The sequence below is a fragment of the Rana temporaria genome, chromosome 1 (genome assembly GCF_905171775.1).
Source record: "Rana temporaria chromosome 1, aRanTem1.1, whole genome shotgun sequence".
Lineage (NCBI taxonomy): Eukaryota > Metazoa > Chordata > Amphibia > Anura > Ranidae > Rana > Rana temporaria.
Window position 1 is genome coordinate 534,306,675 of NC_053489.1, and position 22,381 is coordinate 534,329,055.

At 44.5% G+C, this 22,381-nt stretch overlaps 1 protein-coding gene across 3 annotated transcripts in view; it reads left to right on the forward strand.

Moving 5' to 3' along the window:
• FNIP2 (folliculin interacting protein 2) overlaps positions 1 to 22,381 on the forward strand; it is a 94,916-nt gene that overhangs the window by 2,643 nt on the left and 69,892 nt on the right. For 2 of the 3 annotated variants that reach the window (XM_040332385.1, XM_040332393.1), the window contains exon 1: positions 20,764 to 21,277. The exons of the other annotated variant lie outside the window; for it this stretch is intronic. In XM_040332385.1, coding sequence (XP_040188319.1) covers positions 21,099 to 21,277 — 179 coding nt within the window. In that variant the 5' untranslated portion in view covers positions 20,764 to 21,098. Of the gene's footprint in view, positions 1 to 20,763; positions 21,278 to 22,381 lie in introns of those variants that run through there. 3 annotated transcript variants of the gene reach the window in all.

The following is a 22,381-nucleotide window of genomic DNA, read 5'->3' on the forward strand; positions in this document are numbered from 1 at the left end:
ACAGCGTGTAGCGGTGGCCCTGGTGTCACCCAGTGCCCCTATAGTGATGCCTCTGCTCTGTGCAGTGGCTTTGCACAGAGCAGCTCAGATCCTCTTCTTTTGGGGTCCCCCTCTGGTGCTGCTGGCTCCTCCCCCCTCAAGCAGTGCCCTCAGAGAAAGCTGCTTGCCAGGGGGGCACCACTGCGTGCTCGTTCTTAAACTACTGCTCTATGCATCCATGAGACACATGGAGCCACAGCTTGGCCCCGCCCCTCGCTCTCTCCTCATTGGCTCACTGGCTTTGACAGCAGTGGGAGCCAATGGTCTCCTGCTGCTGGTGTATCAGCCAGTGAGGTGGGAGAGTCCTGGGATAGCTGAGGCTATTGTGAGGTAAAGATAGTGGGGCTGCTGCACACAGAAGTTTTTTTTTACCTTCATGCATTGAATGCATGAAGGTAAAAGCCCTTTAGAACCACTTTATAGCCATCGTTCACATTTACCAAAAACCTGCCTATTAGGTAAGGGGCGTTTGTAGCGAAAATTGCACGAACTGTGCAGCTTTGACCAAAGTTGACTAATGCCCTTGGTGTGGGTATAGGACATTTATGTACCTCCGGAAGCCTAACTTAAAGGGGTTGTAAAGGTTTACTTTCTAAATAGGTTCCTTTAAGCTAGTGCATTGTTGGTTCACTTACCTTTTCCTTCAATTTCACTTCTAAATGTTTTTTTCCTTTGCCCCCACCATTCGGGCCGTTCTGGCTGGGGGTTAGTCAGCATTCTCGCCCCCTCCCTTGGGACTACATCCTGCGGGGAGATGCTATGAACACTGCAGGGATGTTGTCCCAAGGGAGGGGGCGAGCACGCTGACTAACCCCCAGCCAGAACGGCTAGGATGATGGGGGCAAGCTTACTGAGGAGAAACAGGAAGTGAGAAATTCAGACAAAGACGAAAAACATTTAGAAGGGAAATGGAAGGAAAAGCTAAGTGAACCAACAACGCACTAGCGGGGGTTCACCCTTAGAGGGCACTTTTCCCCCTTAGATTCCTGCTCGTTTTTACTAGGGGAATCGGCTATTTATTTTAAAATATGTGCAGTACTTACCCGTTTACGAGATGCATCCTCTCCGTCGCTTTCGGGAATGGGCGTTCCTTCTTGATTGACAGTCTTCCGAGAGGCTTCCGACGGTCGCATCCATCGCGTCACGATTTTCCGAAAGAAGCCGAACGTCGGTGCGCAGGCGCAGTATAGAGCCGCACCGACGTTCGGCTTCTTTCGGCTACGAGTGACGCGATGGATGCGACCGTCGGAAGCCTCTCGGAAGGCTGTCACTCAAGAAGGAACGCCCGCTCCCGAAGACCCATACCCGGAAGCGACGGAAGAAGATGCAGCTCGAAAACGGGTAAGTACTGCTCATATTTTAATACAAATAGCCGATTCCCCTAGACCGAACGAGCAGGAAGCTAAGGGGAGAATTTTTTTTTTTTTTACAAATGGGTGAACTCCCGCTTTAAAGGAACCTAGTTGGGAAATAAAAAAACAAACCTTTACAACCCCTTTTTAAAGGTGAAGTAAAATCAAAGCTATTTTGGCTATACACCTCCTGGGGATCACAGAAGTACAGTTCACTCTGCACTCCTGTGACCTGTTTTCAGCTGACAGCGAGCTAAAGCCCTCTGTTGGCTGATGACAGAGCCTGAGCCAGCCCCTCCACAACCTGGCGCTCTGGTGAGTGCTGGGGGACAAAGCAGAGAGCCTCTGACAGTCGCCACACTCTGCACAGAGGGGAGAAATGAGTGATCAGCAGTGTTTGATCACTCAGTTCTCACTGCAGAGCCGGTGGGAGACAGATGCAGCATCGGATCAATGCTGCAACTACTTAGGTGAGTATAAATGTTTTTTTAAATCCATACTTCTCTTTTAAATACTCTGAGATGGCATCAACCCATCCTGTCTTGTTGCTAAGACACTCTCAGCAGTTTTACTGTTCACCCCTGGCATCACAGGAGCTAGCCCTTTCTCTGATTCAAACCCACTTGTGCACTCTCTCTGCCCTGACACCGTAGCTCTGAGTGTATTATTTGAGAGCCCACTCCTGTGATGGCAGAGATGAGCAGTAAGGGCTCTTTCACACGGAGCGGACCGTTTCCGGGTCCGCTCCGCGTGTCTCCGTCGACTCAGCGGGGATCCCCGCTCAGCTGTCGGCGGATAGGGCGGTCCCCGCACACAGTGCAGGGACCGCCCTGTCTCTGCTCTGCTGTCCCCTATGGGGAACCTGATGCAGAAGGACCGTCTGTCCGTCTGCATCAGTTCCGCTCCGCCGAACGGAAGAAAAATAGGGTTTCTTCCGTTCGGAAAAGCGGAACCCGACTGACGCGGACGCTAGCGGATGCTCCATCCGCTAACGGACGTGTCCCCATAGGGATTCATTACAAGTCCGTTAACGGACTTGTAATGAACGGACAGACGGAGCGGACGTCTGAAAGGGGCCTAAGAGCTGGTAGTCTCTTAGCAACGCCCTAGCAACAAGGCATGGAATGATGCCATCTCTGGGAGTCTTTTCAGCCAGGCTTCAGGAGGTACTTAAAAGTCTCACACCTATAGCAAGAATATTATTCAACTTTGGTCAAAGCTGCACAGCATAGACAGCTTTTTGGTGACGGTTAAAAAAATATGTGCATGTCTTTTTACGTGTTGAGGGGCCTATTCTATTGCATGAATTCCCATTTTACCATGCATAGTGGTAGTGCATGGCAGCATACATCTTGCTCTTTTTATTCTCGAATATATTCCTGTTTGGAAAAATCTGTATTTTTCGCATATCTGCTGTTGAGCCATGGATCAGTACACTGATGAGCAATGATGGCATTGATGGACATGGCTGACTAAGGAGATGGAGCATGTAGTATGAAATGACGCATGGCGTAATGTGCAAGCATTGAATTTTGTTGTGTAATCATCTTAAAGAGAACTTGTGAGAAAAATATGCAGGCTCGTGTTGCTGGCCAGCTCCTGAATATTCTAGCTGCTTTTATGCTGTACTGATGAAAATTCTGTGTTTTTAAAGGGGTTGTAAAGGAAAAACATTTTTTTCATAATAAGCATCCTTTACCTGCAGACATTCCTCTTTTCACTTCCTCATTGTTTGTTTTTGCTCAGAAGTTGCTCTATTTCTTCTCTGTTCTGTTCACTTCCTGCTTGTCTAATTGTTACTCACCACCGTGATGGGAGGGTTTACTGCGGTGGTCAGTGACGTGCTCACCCCCTCCTGGGAACTACATCTGTGCGGCAGGACGCTTTCTACGTGTTAGAGACTTCAAGGAGGTGTGAATTACTGGGCGTGCCGCAATGCATACTGGGAAATGTAGTTCTTGCATGAACGAGCGCCGCAAATCAGGAAGTGAATGAGAGAACAGAAACTAGAACGCCGGAGGTGATATAGATGAAGGAATTTAATAGGTATTTACTCGTTTTTTAACCCGTTAACGACTGCCGCATGTACATATACATCCACAGAATGGCACGTACAGGCATATGGGCATACATGTACGTCCCCGCCTTTCCGCGGGTTGGGGGTCCGATCGGGACCCCCCCCCCCCCGGTACATGCGGCGGTCGGTAACCCGCGGGGAGCGATCCGGGGCGAGGGCGCGGCTATTCGTTTCTAGCCACCCCCTCGCAATCGCTCCCTGGAGCTGAAGAACGGGGAGAGCCGTATGTAAACACGGCTTCCCCGTGCTTCACTGTGGCGGCTGCATCGATCAAATGATCCCTTTTATAGGGAGACTCAATCGATGACGTCAGACCTACAGCCACACCCCCCTACAGTTGTAAACACACACTAGGTGAATCTTAACTCTTTCAGTGCCCTCTGTGGTTAACTCCCAAACTGCAACTGTCATTTTCACAATAAACAATGCAATTTTAAATGCATTTTTTGCTGTGAAAAAGACAATGGTCCCAAAAATGTGTAAAAATTGTCCGAAGTGTCCGCCATAATGTCGCAGTCACGAAAAAAATCGCTGATCGCCGCCATTGGTAGTAAAAAAAAAAAACTATCCCCTATTTTGTAAACGCTATAAATTTAGCGCAAACCAATCGATAAACGCTTATTGCGATTTTTTTTTTTTTTTTTTTTTTTAACCAAAAATAGGTAGAAGAATACGTATCGGCCTAAACTGGGGGAATTTTTTTTTATATATGTTTTTGGGGGATATTTATTATAGCAAAAAGTAAAAAATATTGAATTTTTTTTCAAAATTGTCGCTTTATTTTTGTTTATAGTGCAAAAACTAAAAACCGCAGAGGTGATCAAATACCACCAAAATATTTGTGGGGGAAAAAAGGATGCCAATTTTGTTTGGGAGCCACGTCGCACGACCGCGCAATTGTCTGTTAAAGCGACGCAGTGCCGAATCGCAAAACCTGGCCTGGGCATTTAGCTGCCTAAAGGTCCGGGGCTTAAGTGGTTAACCGAATCATTACACTATTCTGTCTGTCTACCTTGCAGACATTCATTTTAGGCAAACATTTTTTTCTACTTTACAACTCTTAAGTAAATTAGACAACACAAGTTTACAACAGGTAAAGTCAGAACTTGTTAATTGCATGTATGTTATCAGCTGGTGGCTTATGGTATTTAAAGTGTAATTCCACTTTTGCTGCCAAATTTTTTTAAACAAATTTTGACTGCAAACACTAGGGGGAAAAGATGTATTGTATTGGGGAAAATACATTTTTTAAAAGCAGCGGCAAGCCTGCTGCTCTCACAGATTTGCTAATTGGACAGAAGTTTGCTGCTTTTAAAATTCAAAGAGTTCTAAGTACTGTATTTCACTAAACTCACTTTAGGGCTCTTTCACACGGAGCGGATCAGTAATGATCCGCTCCGTGTGTCCGCAAAGCTCAGCGGAGATCCTGAGCTGGCAGCTGACAGGGCGGTCCCCGCGATTCTCCACACTATGATTCCATTGGCTAGAACATCAATCGCAGCTATGTCCAACTTCTGAAATTTGCTGTAAATTCGCAGTATAATTCGCACCTCAGAATGGACAGAAAACTGACCAATTTCACAGCGCATCAGTGTGAACCAAGCCTTAAATGCAAAACTTCAGTGGGTGTAACAAGATGTCTACTTGCCCCCTTCTCACTGTATCCTTACTATGGAGTGCGGGGTGTAGCAAGATGGCGCCAATGAAACGTCACTTCCGTTGCACATTCTGATTTGTCACCTAATCTGAGGAAGCACAGGAACTGAAGGCAAATCCCACCTAAGAGACGGATATGGCTAAAAAAAAAAGTTAGAACCATCCCTTACTCCTATCCAAAATGAAAAAATATGTTTTCTTTTTAGTTCTGTATTAAAGCAGCCCATTCATCACGAATGGACTGCAAAAGATGAAACACTTACTTTACTTTATTTTTTTTTAACGTAGCGTAATACAAAGCTGTGTATAAGTGTTGTGGTGTACTGCAGTTTGTTGGGCTTCTACTGTACAAGGTGTTGGGGTACCATTTACAATGAACGGCACTCAAGCAGATGCATTGCCATGTGTTGTGGTATTGTTTGTTTCCACAACTCACAAGTGTGAACGGGCCTACCTCCCCTTAAGTCAGGTGCTCCAAAAGAGGCGGGAAATGTTAGGCGATATTGGCTCTGTTTAGGATGCGTGACCCTTGCGTACTCGTGTGGAGTTCTCTGGCAATGGCATACATCTTGGTGGACCAGAGATGAAGGATCTGTTTTTTTTTTTTTTTTTTTTTTGGGGGGGGGGGGGTTTGTTTTTTCATAGGTGGCTAATGTAATTGTAATGGCACACCCTCACTCCTGAGGAAGATGGAGCTATTGAAATGTGTGGGGGCTGGGGGTCGACCTGGCTATGGAGGAATAGACACAGTATCTATAAATATAGTCCTGACCAGGTTATGAATTGGATTTTCTGTACAACTGTAATATGTTCTACTGACAAGATTAGTTGTGAATGGGCCCATAATATGCCCAGAAAGAGAGACACAACATGTCAGGGAATGGTATGTGGAAGTTTTTCTGATTGTTTTTAGTTTTTGTAACCGATACCTGATCAGGTGAAACGGTTATATAGATTTATTATTTCCCACACAAGGTGATTATTTCCTTCCCGTTTGGTCACCGCCATCACATAGTGCCAGTGAATCACGTCTGACACTGCACTTCCTCTTTCAGCAGAAATTCCTCATCTACTCTAAATAATAGAGATCTTCTTATTCTTTAGTAGGTTGGACCTTTTTTTTTTTTTTTTTTTTTTTATGACATTTCAGTTTTATTCAACCTATTTTGTGACCGGAAGACATTGATGCCTAGGCCAAATTTAAGCAGCAACATTAAAGTTTATAGTACTATATTTTAAAGTACATCTATAGCCAAACCGTTTTCCCCCAGATTTGGATAGAATGAGGTAAGGTTAGAACCCCTTTCAGGTTTTACTGCTGTATGGGGCTCAGTTGGCGAGACTTCACTGCCTGTCTTGGTGCCCCTCTTTTTACCAGACGGGAAATGGCCAACAATATAAAGCTTGTGGTTTTAGCATTCCTCCTACTTAAAGCAGAGTTCCACCCAAAAGTGGAACTTCCGCTTAATCCACTCCTTGCCCCCTTACATGCCACATTTGGCATGTAATTTTTTTTTTGGGGGGGGGGGGATAGTGGGGGCTTCAGGAGGAGTGGGACACTCCTTCCGCCCAGGGACCGCTAAGGCGATACATCCTATCGCCTTTTGGCTGCCCCTCCCTGTAGGCGATCGCCTGACCAATCGCAGGGCTCGCGCATGCGCAGTGAGTACCCTGCCGTGAAGCCGAAAGCTGTCACGGCCGGGTGCACACACTAACTATGAGGACGCCGGCTGGAGAGGGGGGGGAGAGGAGCTGAGCTCCCGCCGGCGCGTCGCTGGAATGTGGAGCAGGTGAGTGCATGTTTATTAAAAGCCAGCATCTACACTTTTTGTAGCTGCTGACTTTTAATAAACATTAAAAACGCCTGGAACTTTCATATTTCCATCTATTAAATCTTCTGCCCTTGCTGTTTTTATCTTGGGGTAGTAAAACATTTTTCTTTTTCTGCCAGTAAATACCTGATACAGCTTACGTCCTGTTTCTTGTCTGGTAAAACCAGGGGCAGTTCTACCACTAGGCAGCCGCCTAGGGCACACTGCTGCCTAGGGTGTCTGGCCACCGTGTTCCTACTCGTTCCTACTATAGTTCCTACTTTTTTTTTTCTCTGCAGCAATCAACTAAGTCGCAGCAGATGCTCCATTCGCGCATAGAGTCAGAGGCGCAGTGGCGACGGAGGACTGTGACTGTGTCCCGACTCCTGAATGAATGGAAGCAAGCAAACATTCATGGGCGCTGATAGGTTGCATTGACAGGCGCTTGTAGGGTGCATTTGATGGGCGCTGGTGAGGCTGCATTTGATGGTCACTTCATTAAAATGGTGGGGTATACATGGGCAGGGCAAAGGGTGTGGAGCCGCCATGGGGTCGGCAAAATTAGGTTCCGCCTAGGGTGAAAAAAAAAAAAACTTGCACCAGCCCTGGGTAAAAGCCTAGGCTTATGACCTCATGCACAGCTCTCACACTCAGGAGTGTTTGCCAGGAAGGGGGGGGGGTGAGTCTTGCATACCGCGGCAGGTCTTCTTCCTCATCCTCCTCGCGTTGTCTTCTGAGGAATGGGGCGCGCTGCCATCTGGAAACTGTGTGTATCCCAGAAAGCAGCCGCCCATTCACAAAGTGCAGCGACAATTGCGCATGCTCAGTAGGAAAGGGCAGTGAAGCTGCAAGGCTCCACTGCCTGTTTCCCTTAGTGAGGATGGCGGCGCTAGGAGCTGCCAGGATCAAGGGATCGGGATCGGCCTCGAGGGGGGTGACATCGCGGGTGCCTAGGACAGGTAAGCGTCCTTTATTAAAAGTCAGCAGCTACAGTGTTTGTAGCTGTTGACTTTAAAAAAATTGTAGGTGGAACTTCGCCCATAACTTGATAAAAAAAAAAAAATGTTCTTTAGCAAGAAACATACATTAGTAATATTTCTACAAAAAAATGGGTGTGCTTTAAATTGCCTCCAGCGTTGTCCCTGCTTCTTGCTATAAGCGGCCATTTTGCCAAGGCCCAGAGCCCCTGAACAGCTGTAAATCCTAAAGCGGAACCAAACCCAATGATATGACCGTTTCAAAAAGGTTACTACTTCACCCAAACTGTCAAATGGCTGGTGTCATAACTGATCACATGTGCAACACCATGACAATTGCAGATCAAACAAAAGCAGCTTCATTGGCTGTAAAGGATAGGAGGGTTTAATTTCACTTTAACCACCTTACTACCGCCCGCCGTCAATTGACGGCAGCACGATAGCTCTGTTCTGAGAGGACGTCATATGACGTCCTCGTCTTGCAGAGCCACTAGGGGGCGCGCGCAAGCGTTACTGGGAACCAGATGTGCGTGCCCAGTAACTGAGCAGGACCGTGGATCTCTGTGTGTAAACACAGAGATCCACGTCCTGTCAGGGTGAGAGGAGACCGATGCTGTGTCCCTTGTACATAGGAACACAGATCGGTCACCTCCCCCAGTCAGTCCCCCCCCCCCCCCCCCCACAGTTAGAATCACTCGTAGGGAGCACATTTAACCCATTCCTCGCCCCCTAGTGTTAACCCCTTCCCTGCCTGTCACATTTGTACAGTAATCGGTGCATATTTATAGCACTGATCGCTGTATAAATGTGAATGGTCCCAAAAATGTGTCAAAAGTGTCCGATGTGTCCGCCATAATGTCGCAGTCCCAATAAAAATCGCAGATCGCCGCCACTACTAGTAAAAAAATAAATAAAAAAAAATCATAATTATGTCCCCTATTTTGTTTTGCGCAAACCAGTCACTATACGCTTATTGCGATTTTTACCAAAAATATGTAGAAGAATACGTATCGGCCTAAACTGAGAAAATGTTTTATTTTATTTTTTTTTTAAAACAAATTGGGATATTTATTCTAGCAAAAAGTACAAAATATTGTTTTATTTATTTATTTTTATTTTTTCAAAATTGTCGCTCTTTTTTTGTTTATAGCACAAAAAATAAAAACCGCACAGGTGATAAAATACCACCAAAAGAAAGCTTTGTGGGTAAAAAAGGACGTCAATTTTGTTTGGGAGCCACGTCGCGCGACCGCGCAATTGTCAGTTAAAGCGACGCAGTGCCACAAGCTGAAATTTCGCATGGGCAGGAAGGGGGTATATGTGCCCAGTAAGCAAGTGGTTAAAGTGAAGTTTTGAATCCTCCTTTTCCTGCCGCCGGGCCTTTCAGAAACCGCTTTGCACAGTAGGGAACCAGCTGTGAAGCCACAAGGCTTCACTGCTGGTTTCCCCTCTGCGGCGCTGCACCGATTAGGACGGTGCCATTGCCGGCAAATGCCACCGATTGACGTGTCAAAACACACCAGTGTGAACCTGGGCTTAATGTATTGCATAGCTATACCTGCAAAAGGGGCCAGCCTGAAGTGATCTAGCAGGACTTCATTTTCTGAAAGATCCACTTTAAACTGATTTGTAAATGATAACCTTGTAAACAACTCATTCAGATTAAAATATAAATGAAGGTAAAACATTTGTGTGTGGGGGGGGGGGGGGGGTGGTCAGCACAGGTGTGATCATTGGAGTAGAGCTGGCTAGAACTGACCAGTGTATTATGCTGCTTGGTGTGGTCAGTTTTTTTGTTTTCTAGGAAAGCAGAGGGACTGGCAGGAACACCATCTATTTCACACAGAGGAAGCAATACAAAGAACAGGATGCTTTTTCCATACAAGTACATGGTACAGCAGGCACATATCAGGAATATGAAATGTTGGATTTACATACGCTTTAAATTTGCTGTACGTACATGAGGTGAGCTTCACAGCGGACAGTTCCTCATTACATCATTCAGTGGTTAATGTCTGTGAACTTGAGCTATCTCTTCCACGTGCTCTCTGACCTGTTCACTTTGACCATTTTGATGTTTGCCAAACATGATAGTCTGTTTTTAATATGTAGGTGATAGGTTGTGTTTAGGAAGAGAGGTATGGCTGCAAAAAAGTACAAAAGTACAGACTCGGGTTGTTTACTCAAAGTTCTGTACATCATCCAAATCCAGCAACTGTCAAAGCTAGCAAAAAGTATCTAGCACCCAGTGATATTGGGATATGTCCTTTTTTTTTTTTTTTGCACTGGTGGGCACTGAGGTGGCACTAACACACTGATAGGCTGCACCCCACCTCTCCACTCTAAACAATAACCTCCTCCCCCACCTCTCCACCCTAGATTTTCTGAGATAAAGGAAAAAAAATCGGCCTAAAATATCAGCCACAAAAATCGGCAACATACTGTATATCGGCCATCGGCCGCCCCGATTTCTAAATATCGGCATCGGCCAGAGAAAAACCCATGTCGGTCGACCTCTAGTTGGAACAACCCTCAAATTTTCCATCCGCCTAAGAAAATGAGGGCTGGCGAGCGTGGACCGCCTCGGAGTGGGGTTGAATGGGAGCCATTCTCCAAGCGGTCGCCCCGGGAAAATGGGGGAGAGCAGATGGCCGGATCATAAGAGCACAGCGGAACATCACTGTAACAGCTTTCATTAGAATTGCCGAGTGTTCCCCACACTCACTGTCGCACACAGCCAAATGCACACCACACTTTTCACATATTTGAAAAACATTTTTCCTTCCACGTCACAATTTTGTGCCACTTTGTGTTGGTCTATCTCATAAAATCCCAATAAAATACATTTAAGTTTTTGGTTGTAACATGACAAAATGTTAGAAAAGCCTTTCTGGTCATCCACCTGACACAGTATATCTACCATGTGTCTTGTTGCTGTGCTCAGTCTTGCCATGGTGTATGACCTGTGCCCTAGAACTTCCGACCTCACCTTATTAGCAGAGTTTGGCTGTTCCTCCCCCAGTTATTATAACCCTCCTACACAGCTGTTTCTGTTTAATAGCTGTTTCAACCTGCATATGAAATGGATTTATCTTTTAGCACCTGCTTGTTATTATTGGTTATTCACACACCTGACTCTAATCCTACAAACACTTGACTTTTGAGTGTCGGTACACTCGGGCGGCAAGAGATTCTTGCTAAGAATCTCGTCGGGGGCGGGGGGGGGGGGAATTGTGTGTGTGGTTGTGTTTGTTGTGTTTTTGTTTGGACTTTTTTTCCTGGGATAAGATAAAAACAAAACAAAGTGGGCTCAGAATCTGCACATGTAATGCACATGTAATGTCTGTCTCCCTTGGTGGTTGTTTGGTGTTGCTGTCTTAAATCATTACAGAAATGTGGCATTGGAAGAGGACTGTGGTCCTTGGGGCTTCCTCTTCCTCGTCGTGGTGGAGGAAATGAGGCCCTTTTCACACTACAAAATAAATCCGTTTTAATAATCCGTATTAAAATCCGTCAGATAATGTTAAAAAACTGAAGTTATACGTCCTTTATAAAATATCATTAAAGTCTATGGGATTTTTTTATGTTCCGTAAATATCCGTAATAGTCCGTTTATAACGTACGGACGTTGGTTATTTCGGAATATGTGACGGGTCTTGCACTAATTTTTTTTCCGTTGCAAGTAACGGATATATTAACGTCCGTTATATTTTAACATTGAAGTCTATGGCGCACGGACGTTAGTAAATGTCTCCGTAAATGTCCGTTTTGTTAACGGACGTTAATTTTACTCAGCATGCTCAGTAAAGACTTCTGGAGCCTGGTTTTTATTAACGGACGTTAGAAAGGAATGATATAACGGATGTATACAGATATATACGGATAAACATTGTCCGTTTTCAATAAAGGAAGAATGGTAAAATATTTATCCGTATGTATCCGTTATTAAATCCGTTAATAAACGTCCGTTAATAGGTGTAATAACAGTAGTAACGGATATTATAAAACGGACATACAATCCATAGTGTGAAAGAAGCCTAAGTGATATTTGTGAGGTTTCAAGGAAATGGACCTGGGTTTTTTTCTCAGGACATGCCTCACTTTTCCGTTGTCTGACCAAACCCTGGAAAACTTGCTCTGAACTCTATTTATTTCTAATTTAAACCTTATTGGAGCTTCAATTAGAAATATAACACTACAGTGATTTAAGAACTTGTAGTGACCATCCATATACGTTTTTGGAGTTTAAAGGGGAGTTCCAGCCATTTGTATGTTTATTAAAAGTCAGCAGCAACAAAAAGTGTAGCTGCTGGCTTTTAATAAACAGACAATTACCTGCTCCAGCGACGCGCCGGCCGGGGCTCCGCTCCTCTCCCCCCCCTCCCCGGCCGGCGTCTTCATCTTCAGTGTGGGCACCCGGCCGTGACAGCTTTCGGCTTCACGGCCGGGCACCCACTGCGCATGCGCGAGCGGCACTGCGCATGCGCGAGCGGCCCGGCGCCGCGCCGTGTAATTGGCCAGGAGATCGCCTAGGACCTGTGACGTGTCCTAGGCGATTGCCTACAGCAGCCCCTTCCTGAAGGCGATTAAGCTTAGTCGCCTACAGGAAGGAGGAAGTGGGACAGGAAGTCCCACTCTTCCTGGAGCCCCCACTCCCCCCCCAAAAAAATTACATGCCAAATGTGGCATGTAAGGGGGAGAGGAGTGGGTTAAGAGGAAGTTCCAAATTTGGGTGGAACTCCTCTTTAAGTTGGTCACCCTCCAGGTCTCCAAAACCCCCCCCCCCCCTTGCAATTCCAATAATTAAAAAAAAAGGGCGACAGACTATAGGAGATTCTGCTTATTGATTTTCTTTGGGCATGACTCATACTTGACGTGTCTACTGTGATTACAGGTGTGGTGGTTTCTATGTTTCTTGTGATCATTGGGAAGGATTTGCATAACACATTTCCTACTTGCAAGGCAGAAAGCTGACTGTTGTGATTTTTTTTTTTTACCTGAGGAAATGGAGTACAACTGCTATACTTAGTGTCTGACTGCTGCCCTACCATTCACCCTAGATCACATGCACTGAGAACCAGACATAGGAGTATAATGGAATGTAAGGCTGAGTGACATTTTCCACTTTGCTTGCACAGATCTGCAGTACATCATGGCTCTGTGCCCGCTGTCACTGCCAGTTTTACCCTTGTAGTCGGACCTGAACACTGGACAAGCTCTGAAAAAAATATTTACCAGGGGAAGGACTGGAAGCTGTGCAAAGATAACTTTGTTGCAGAAACAGACACGGACATTGACTTTGTCTGGCTCAGAGCTTGAGTTCTTCAATCAAAGTGTCACAAATGTTAATTATTTTTCTTTATTATATATATATATATATATATATATATATATATATATATATATATATATATATATATATATATATATATATATATATATATATATATATATATATATATATATATATATATATATATATATATATATATATATATATAAAAAAAAAAAATCAGTGGAATATATATATATATATATATATATTTTTTAACGAAGGTACAAAAATCCAGCAGCCAACAACAAATGATGTACATTGGTTGCATACCAGGGTACAAAACTTTGCAACGTGAACTGGCATAAAGTGATCGCAACCCATTCAGTTTAAAAAAGAAATGAAAGGCAAAACATTTGTGTATAGATAAAAATAAAATTATACACTTCTTTTTTTTTTTATTAGTTCTCACATTCCCTTTGCTGTCAGCTGCATAAGAGCTGGGGGAGGAGAAGCAACAGCACATTGAGCTTCCCAGTGAATGGCTGTGCAGCAGGGGCATGTCAGGACAATTCTGATCATTGGAGAAGAGCAGGCTGAGTTCCTGGCATAGCTAGAGAACTGACCACTGTGTGTGTGTGTGTGTGTGTGTGTGTGTGTGTGTGTGTGTGTGTGTGTGTGTGTGTGTGTGTAACGACTCTGGTGAACGGGAGTGAACTACAACTGCGGTTAGCAAGGAATTCAATGCACTTCTCGATGTTATGTGAGAATTCAGTATAGACCCCAGGCGTCCCTCCAATCAGAGATCAGGAGTTTTTTTGGTCCCTCTCCTCTCCCTCACTAGCATTTAAAGATTACAATGCACTTCTATATGCAAGTGATTATCAGTACTGGACCCCAGGCGTCGCTCCAATCAGAGAACAGGAGTTTGGGGGTTCTCTACATCATATCACTTAAACATAAGGAAATGCATTAGGCCACTAAGGGAGCAGGTATGAAATGCCTCAACCCTTAGAATAGAAAAGATAGAGACAAACATGTTCAGTAACTTAGGGCATGGGCCTTTAATCAAGTAACAACTTATGTCAAGCACGTAGTAATTAGGAATTGTGATGGCAACTAATAGTTGCATAAGAGAGGCATATATAGCTTGGCTAATTAAAGAGTGTATGTTCCTTTTAAGATGTTCCACAGCAGTCAGTCCCAAGCAGTATGTTTGTTAGTATCTTAACTACTTGCCGACCAGCCGCCGTATAACTGTTTTACGACGGCAGGTCGGCTCCCCTGCGCGAGAGCACTTACCTCTACGTCACCTTGCAAAAGAGGCCACTAGGGGCGCGTGCGCGCCCCCCCCCCGATCCCCGTGCGATCACCACCGGGCACCCGCGATCGCTCGTTACAGAGCGAGGACCGGGAGCTGTGTGTGTGTGTGTGTATAAACACACAGCTCCCCGTCCTGTCAGGGGGAGAAATGCCTGACCGTCTTTTCATACAATGTATGAACAGCGATCAGTTATTTCCCCATGTCAGTCCACCCCCCCTACAGTTAGAACACACCCAGGGAACATACTTAACCCCTTCCCCGCCCCCTAGTGTTAACCCCTTCCCTGCCAGTGGCATTTTTATAGTAATCCAATGCATTTTTATAGCACTGATCACTATACAAATGCCAATGGTCCCGAAAATGTGTCAAAAGTGTCCGAAGTGTCCGCCTTAATGTTGCAGTACCAAAAAAAACGCTGATCGCCGCCATTTCTAGTAAGAAAAAATATTAATAAAAATGCCATAAAACTACCCCCTATTTTGTAAACACTATAACTTTTGCGCAAACCAATCGATAAACGTTTATTGCAAATTTTTTTTTTTTTTTTTTTTACGGAAAATATGTAGAAGAATACGTATTGGCCTAAACTGAGGGAAAAAATGTATTTTTTTTTTCTATATTTTTGGGGGATATTTATTATTGCAAAAAGTTAAAAATATTTTTTTTTTTTTTTTTTTATATATTTTTTTTTTTTCAAAATTGTTGCTCTATTTTTGTGTATAACAACTAAAAACCGCAGAGGTGATCAAATACCACCAAAAGAAAGCTCTATTTGTGGGAAATAAAGACGCCAATTTTGTTTGGGAGCCACGTCGCACAATCGCGCAATTGTCAGTTAAAGCGAGGCAGCGCCGAATCGCAAAAGTGCTCTGGTCTTTGACCAGCAATATGGTCCGGGGGTTAAGTGGTTAATAAGCCAGAGTTTTATACAACGAATATGTAGCAGGTCTTTCTAAGAGCCGGTTCACACTGGGGGGGCACGACTTCAGAGGCGACTTGCAAAATGACTTCTGTATAGAAGTCAATGCAAGTCGCCCCCGAAGTCGTACAAGAGCCTTTTTCTAAGTCGGAGCGACTTGCGTCACTCCTATTAAAAATGTTCTATTGAATAGAATGGGACGCGACTTATCAGGCGGCTGAGTCGCCCCAGTGTGAACCGGCGCCAGGCAATGACGTCATCGTGCAGTCGCCGTATGCGTTCCAGCGTGGAACGCAATACGGCAACAGCGCCGTTTACAGTGTGCTCTCCTGCTTAGTGTGGTCAGTTTTTAATAGGAGGGCAGAGGAACTGGCAGGAACACCAGGGATTTCACATAAAGCAATACAAAGAACAGGATACTTTCTCATACAAGTACATGGTACAGCAGGCACATATCAGGAATATGAAGTGTTGGGGTAACAAACGCTTTAACACAATTTTCTTCACCCAGATTATGAGAAACCGAAATGTTAAACAATAAAGATATATCCACTCACAGACCCAGTCATGCCCTACTCCACCGATGCTGTGTATGAGACAAGGGGTTGACATTGGGGTGATACTTTTTGCAGTGTTGGCGATTTCCCACAGATGAAGGGCTAATTGAAACAAATTGTGCCCATTGCTGCCTCCATCCAGCACTACACCCCCTAGAGTGAAGTTCTGAATTTGACTCATATTTTACATTACATCTCAACAAATAGCTGGAGGGCCTTAAGGAAAAAAAAATGCATCCTGAATTTTCGGTTTTGGCACCAAAATTTCCATTATCCCTGATTCACATGCCAAATAGGCGGCAATTGCTGGAAATGGCACCATCCTAATCGGTGCAATGCTGCATTTGTGGTGCCGCACCAATTTTTTCCAAAAGTAGTTTCTGTACAACTTGGTGACTTTTTCTATTGACATCTGTGCAGAAATCCGCACAGATATCTCTGAAATCGACCCTGAAATTGGGACTCTCATGCGGGAATGAAATTGTTCGAGGTCAGCTAAACTCGCGCAATTAAATTTCCTCGGTCAGTGTGAACCAAGGCTCAGGCGCATCTCTAATATCTGAGTTTCACCTTTTGATGCACTGCTTATTTTTTTTTTGATGTGTGTTATGACAAAACTTGGCTACCATGTCCATTAAAATGCATTTACAGTGGAGAATGCCTAGGTGTGAATCCAGTAGGGCTGCAACTAACGGTTATTTTCATAATCGATTAGTTGGCCGATTTATTGTTTCGGTTAATAACCTTAAAGTGTGGTGTATAATTTAGTTAATATGTAAAGTTTAAAAAACAATTTATTCTTAAATATCCTATCCTATGAAGTGGTAAATATAATAACCAACTATATGGTTAGGGAGCAAAATCTCTAATCCACTCTGAGAATACTGTATACTAGGGTTGTCCCAATACCACTTTTTTTAAGACGAAGTACAAGTACCAATACTTTTTTTTTTTTTCCCAAGTACTCTGCGATTCCCAATCCCCCCCCCCCCCCCCCCCCAGTCTCAGCTGCGCTGAAAATTAATGGAGAGAAGACGGCAGCTCCTCTCCATTCATAAACTGAAACATTGTAAACTCAGTTCACGATGTTTCAGCTATGTGAATGGACAGAGCCGGTGATCACTGACTCTGTACATTCGGAAAAGGTAGGATCCTGATAGATCGAGGGGGGGACAGCAGCACGCAGAAGAGAGGGCGACACGGAGGAGAAGAGAGGGGGACAGCAGCACGGAGGGGGACTGGAGGAGGATGCAGGGACAGTCAGGGGTGAGAGGGGGGGTACCGGCTGTCAGACTGAAACCTATACAGGGTGATCAGTGCTTGTAACTCTCCCACCGCACTGATCACACTGACTAGGGTTGTCCCGATACCGATACTAGTATCGGTATCGGGACCGATTCCGAGTATTTGCGTATTCTCCCGCAAATACCCCCGATACCAAAATAGAATAATCCCCCAATCCCCCCCCCCCGGCGCCGCCCGCCACTACGACGCATCCAGCCGCATCCCCGCTTAGTTAATACGGGCGTGGAACATTACAGCATTCATTTGAATAGCTGTAGTCTTTCCCGCCCACCACGTATAGACACTCCCCCTTGCTCGGGTGAACTGTCCAATCCGGAGCAAGGGGGAGTGTCTATACGCAGCGCAAATCATTACAGCTATTCAAAGTTGTAATGTTCCCTGCGCGTATTAACCAGTCGCGCTGGCAGCGGGATGCAGGTAAGGAGACAATGGCTGGATATGGGGGGGAGACAATGGCTGGATATGGGGGGGGGAGACAATGGCTGGATATGGGGGGGGGAGACAATGGCTGGATATGGGGGGGGGGAGACAATGGCTGCATATGGGGGGGGAGACAATGGCTGCATTTGTGGGGGGACATGGCTGCATTTGGGGACACATTTAAAAAAAAAAGTATCTGTATTCGGTATCGGCGAGTACTTGAAAAAAAGTATCGGTACTCGTACTCAGTCCTAAAAAAGTGGTATCGGGACTACCCTAACACTGACTGTCCAGGTATCGGGTATGGTATCGGAGCATTTGCCCGAGTACAAGTACTCGGGCAAATACTCGGTATCAGTACCGATACTAGTATCGGGACAACCCTAGTATATACTATTAGAGGGTAAATCTGGTAAAGATCATCAGACTCTGAGATCAAATTTTTTTTTTTTTGTACTGTGTGTTTTTTTTTTTCAAAACCGTTATTTATTATTATTATTTTTATTATAATATTGATTAACCACTTGGGATCCGCGCTATGGACGAAAGACGTCCACAGCGCGGCTCAAGTGCCGAGTGGACGTCTTTGGACGTTCGGTGGGCGGTGACAGCTGGGACGTGGAGCTCTGTGTGTAAACACAGAGCTCCACGTCCTGTCAGGGAGATAGGAGACCGATCTGTGTCCCTGTTACATAGGGACACAGATCGGTCACCTCCCCCAGTCAGTCCCCTCCCCCCACACAGTTAATACACACCCAGGATACACATTTAACCCCTTAACTGCCAGTCACATTTATACAGTAATTAGTGCATTTTTATAGCACTGATCGCTGTATAAATGTGAATGGTCCCTAAATTGTGTCAAAAGTGTCTGATACGTCAGCCGCAATTTCGCAGGTCTGACCAAAAAAATCATAGATCGCCACCGATACTAGTAAAAAAAATAAAAAAAATCATAAATCTATCCCCTATTTTGTAGGCGCTATAACTTTTGCGTAAACCAATCAATATACGGTTATTGCGATTTTTTTTTTTTTTTTTTTAACAAAAATATGTAGAAGAATACGTATCGGCCTAAACCGAGTGAATTTTTGTTTTTTTTAATTGGGATATTATTATAACAAAACTTTTTTTTTTTTTTAATTTTCTGTCTTTTTTTATGTTTTATAGCGCAACAAATAAAAATCGCAGAGATGATCAAGTACCACCAAAAGAAAGCTCTCTTTGTGGGGAAAAAATTATAACAATATAATTTGGGTACAGTGTTGTATGACCGCGCAATTGTCATTCAAAATTTTTCGTGTTAATATTAACTACTTAAGGACCCCCCACTGTATATATACGTCCTCTTTTTAAAGATGGATATCTCAGTAACGGCAGCAGCTGCTGCCACAACTGAGATATCCATGTTTTCAGCGGGCGGCCGTGTAAACGATAACGGCGGTCTCCGCGGCGGATTCGCCGCGAGATCGCCGTTATCGGTGGCGGGAGAGGGGCCCCCCCCCCCCTCCCGCCGCTTTTCCGCGCCCTCCGCCGCTTACCGGAGCCGTCGGTAGCGGCGGAGGAGATCCGATGCTGCCGCCTGGAGAGTGAGGACTTGAGTGAGGGCAAGATGGCCCCCACCCGTCCTCATAGCTCTGCTGGGCGGAAGTGACGTCAAAACGTCAGTCCCGCCCAGCCTCTTAAAGAGACAATTTTTTTTCTGTCATTTTTTTAAATGACAAATTTTCCTTTTTTTTTTTTTTTTTTTTTGCATTTAAGCCTAAATATGAGATCTGAGGTCTTTTTGACCCCCCAGATCTCATATTTAAGAGGACCTGTCATGCTTTTTTCTATTACAAGGGATGTTTACATTCCTTGTAATAGGAATAAAAGTGATAATTTTTTTTTTTTTTTATATTTTAGTGTAAAAAATAATAAAATCAATAAAATTAAATAAGAAAACAAAAAAATTTTTTTTTTAAAGCGCCCCGTCCTGACGAGCTCGCGCGCAGAAGCGAACGCATACGCGAGTAGCGCCCGCATATGAAAACGGTGTTCAAATCACACAAGTGAGGTATCGCCGCGATCGTTAGAGCGAGAGCAATAATTATAGCCCTAGAGCTACTCTGTAGCTCAAAAAATGCAATTTATAGAATTTTTTAAACGTCGCCTATCTAGATTTTTAAGGGTAAAAGTTTGACGCCATGCCACGAGCGGGCGCAATTTTAAAGCGTGACATGTTGGGTATCATTTTACTCGGCGTAACATTATCTTTCACAATATATAAAAAAATTGGGCCAAATTTATTGTTGTCTTATTTTTTAATTAAAAAAAGTGAATTTTTTCCAAAAAAAGTGCGCTTGTAAGACTGCTGCGCAAATACGGTGTGACAAAAAGTATTGCGATGACCGCCATTTTATTCTCTAGGGTGTTAGAAAAAAATATATATATAATGTTTGGGGGTTTTAAGTAATTTTCTAGCAGAAAAAACTGTTTTAGTCTTGCAAACACCAAATCTGAAAAACACCCGAGGTCTTTAAGTGGTTAAAATATTAACAGTAGTGATTATTTGCTCTCTTTGTACTATAAAGGGCTAATTTTTTCCTTTTTTTTTTTCTCTTTAAACACATTATGTTGCTGGCCAATTAATAGATTATGAAAATGGTAATCGATTAGTTGTTTCGGCCCGTGAATCCAGCCTGAGTGACAGATTATACCATTGACAAACAGAACAACTTGCCAGTGATTGTGATTAGAAATGTAATGTTCTGATTGTGTGATTTGCTCACCGCCTTTCTCAATTCTTGCTGCAGGGGGTGCCTGACATGTAACATGTGGTGCAGGTGTGATTTTGGTGGGGCTCCTCTATGCAGTTTAGAATGTTCACTGCACATCTATGGATTTCCTATCCCGGCACAGAACGTGTTTAGAGGTCTGTTCTTGGCTGCAGCTCGAGTGACATCCTGTAAGATTAGCAGTGTCAGTGTGATTGCAGACAATACTAGTAAGCGGTCGAGCTGCTTTTTCATTGTCACATGATGAATACTTCTCACATGACGGTCATCTCCAGCCTAGCCAATGTTTATACACCCTTGCTGCAGAAGGTGTGACCGAAAGCCCAAGTCCTGCCCTCTGTCAGACATATGGCTCAGTCTTGTGACAGTTTAACGTATGGCTTGTTATTGGAGACCTGGAAAGCAAAGCTCGTTGTACCTGTCGGTATGAGATCGGCTAGGATTCTTCCAAGCCTTGTATTAGGAGGAAGACTTGTGTGTTCCAATGTTGGATACATTCTTTATTTTTTCTCCTTGTTTTGAAAGCTCTTTCCCTTTAATAGGATAACTATCCAACACCGACTTGTACTTTTCTTTTATTTATTTTTTATTTGTGGTTCTTGTAAAAGGAAAATGTGTGGGGGTACACAGAGGACTGGCGGCTATGCGGGGTGTTCCTCCAATAGACTCCGGAACAGGTGGATTGCCACCTGCCTGCTTGCCAGCAAGTGTAAGAACTCTGACAGCAGGACAGCGAAAAGCAAATATCGCAAAGATCTCGCCAATCGTTTCGCTACGGACTCCGAGTCAAGGTAAAATCTCTGATATGATTCAGCTTCAAAGCTTTTATATTAGATATTATATTGCTGTCTCCTTTTAATCTTCTGCAGCCCTATCCTTGTCTGCTTTATATTTTATTTGTAATAGTGCTTGTTAAATCAATTGTGTATTACTGGAATTGTGATTGTTGCCATAAAATATGAGCAGGTAGTCTGAGGACCTTGAGTGGCGGTTCACACAGGGGCAACACGACTTACACGGCGACTTGACGACGACTTGAGTGCGACTTCAGCGCTGCTTGGAGCGACTTGCAATGCGACTTTAAGTCACCTCCAGGACAGGCGACTTTGCCAGTGACCAATCGCATAATGATCTGCTCTGTAGGAGGGAGGGGTTTGCCTTAGAAAACTATTTTCACTTCCTGGAAAGTTGCTTCAGTTAAAGGGGTTGTAAAGGTAAATGTTTTTTCACCTTAATGGATCCTATGCATTAAGGAGAAAAAACATTCGACATACCGCCCCCCGAACCCTCGTTTTACTTACCTGACCCCTCGAAAGTCCCGCGTGTGTCCACATGATCCTCTTTGGTTCCCAGCCTGGCCGTTGATTGGCTAGGCTGGATGGATTGATAGCAGCGCAGCCATTGGCTGGCGCTGCTGCCAATCACAGCGGATGATGCGGCATGCCGGGGGGCGGGGCAGGGCCGAGTGATAGTCGGCGGCTATGCCCACTGCTGTATCACGGGAGCACGCTCGCAAAAGCTTTTCGCCATGCTCGCTCGCTCGCATGAAGGTGGAAAGCTTTTGCGAGGAGGAGCCGAGACAGCCGCCGAGGGACCCCAGAAGACTGGATTCGGGGACACTCTGTGCAAAACGAGCTGCACAGTGGAGGTAAGTATAACATGTTTGTTATTTAAAAAAAAAAAAGGTTCTGCCTTTAGTGACCCTTTAAGACACAGGATCCGACTTTGAGGCGACTTCCTTTGAAATCAATGGGTACAAGTCGCCTTGAAGTAGTACAGGAACCTTTTCTGAAGTCGGCGCAACTTCAGTAGTGTACATTAAGACGGCTCTCATTGACGAACATGTAATTTCTCATGTTGCGCGTCTTGGGGGGGCGACACAAGTCGGATCCCAA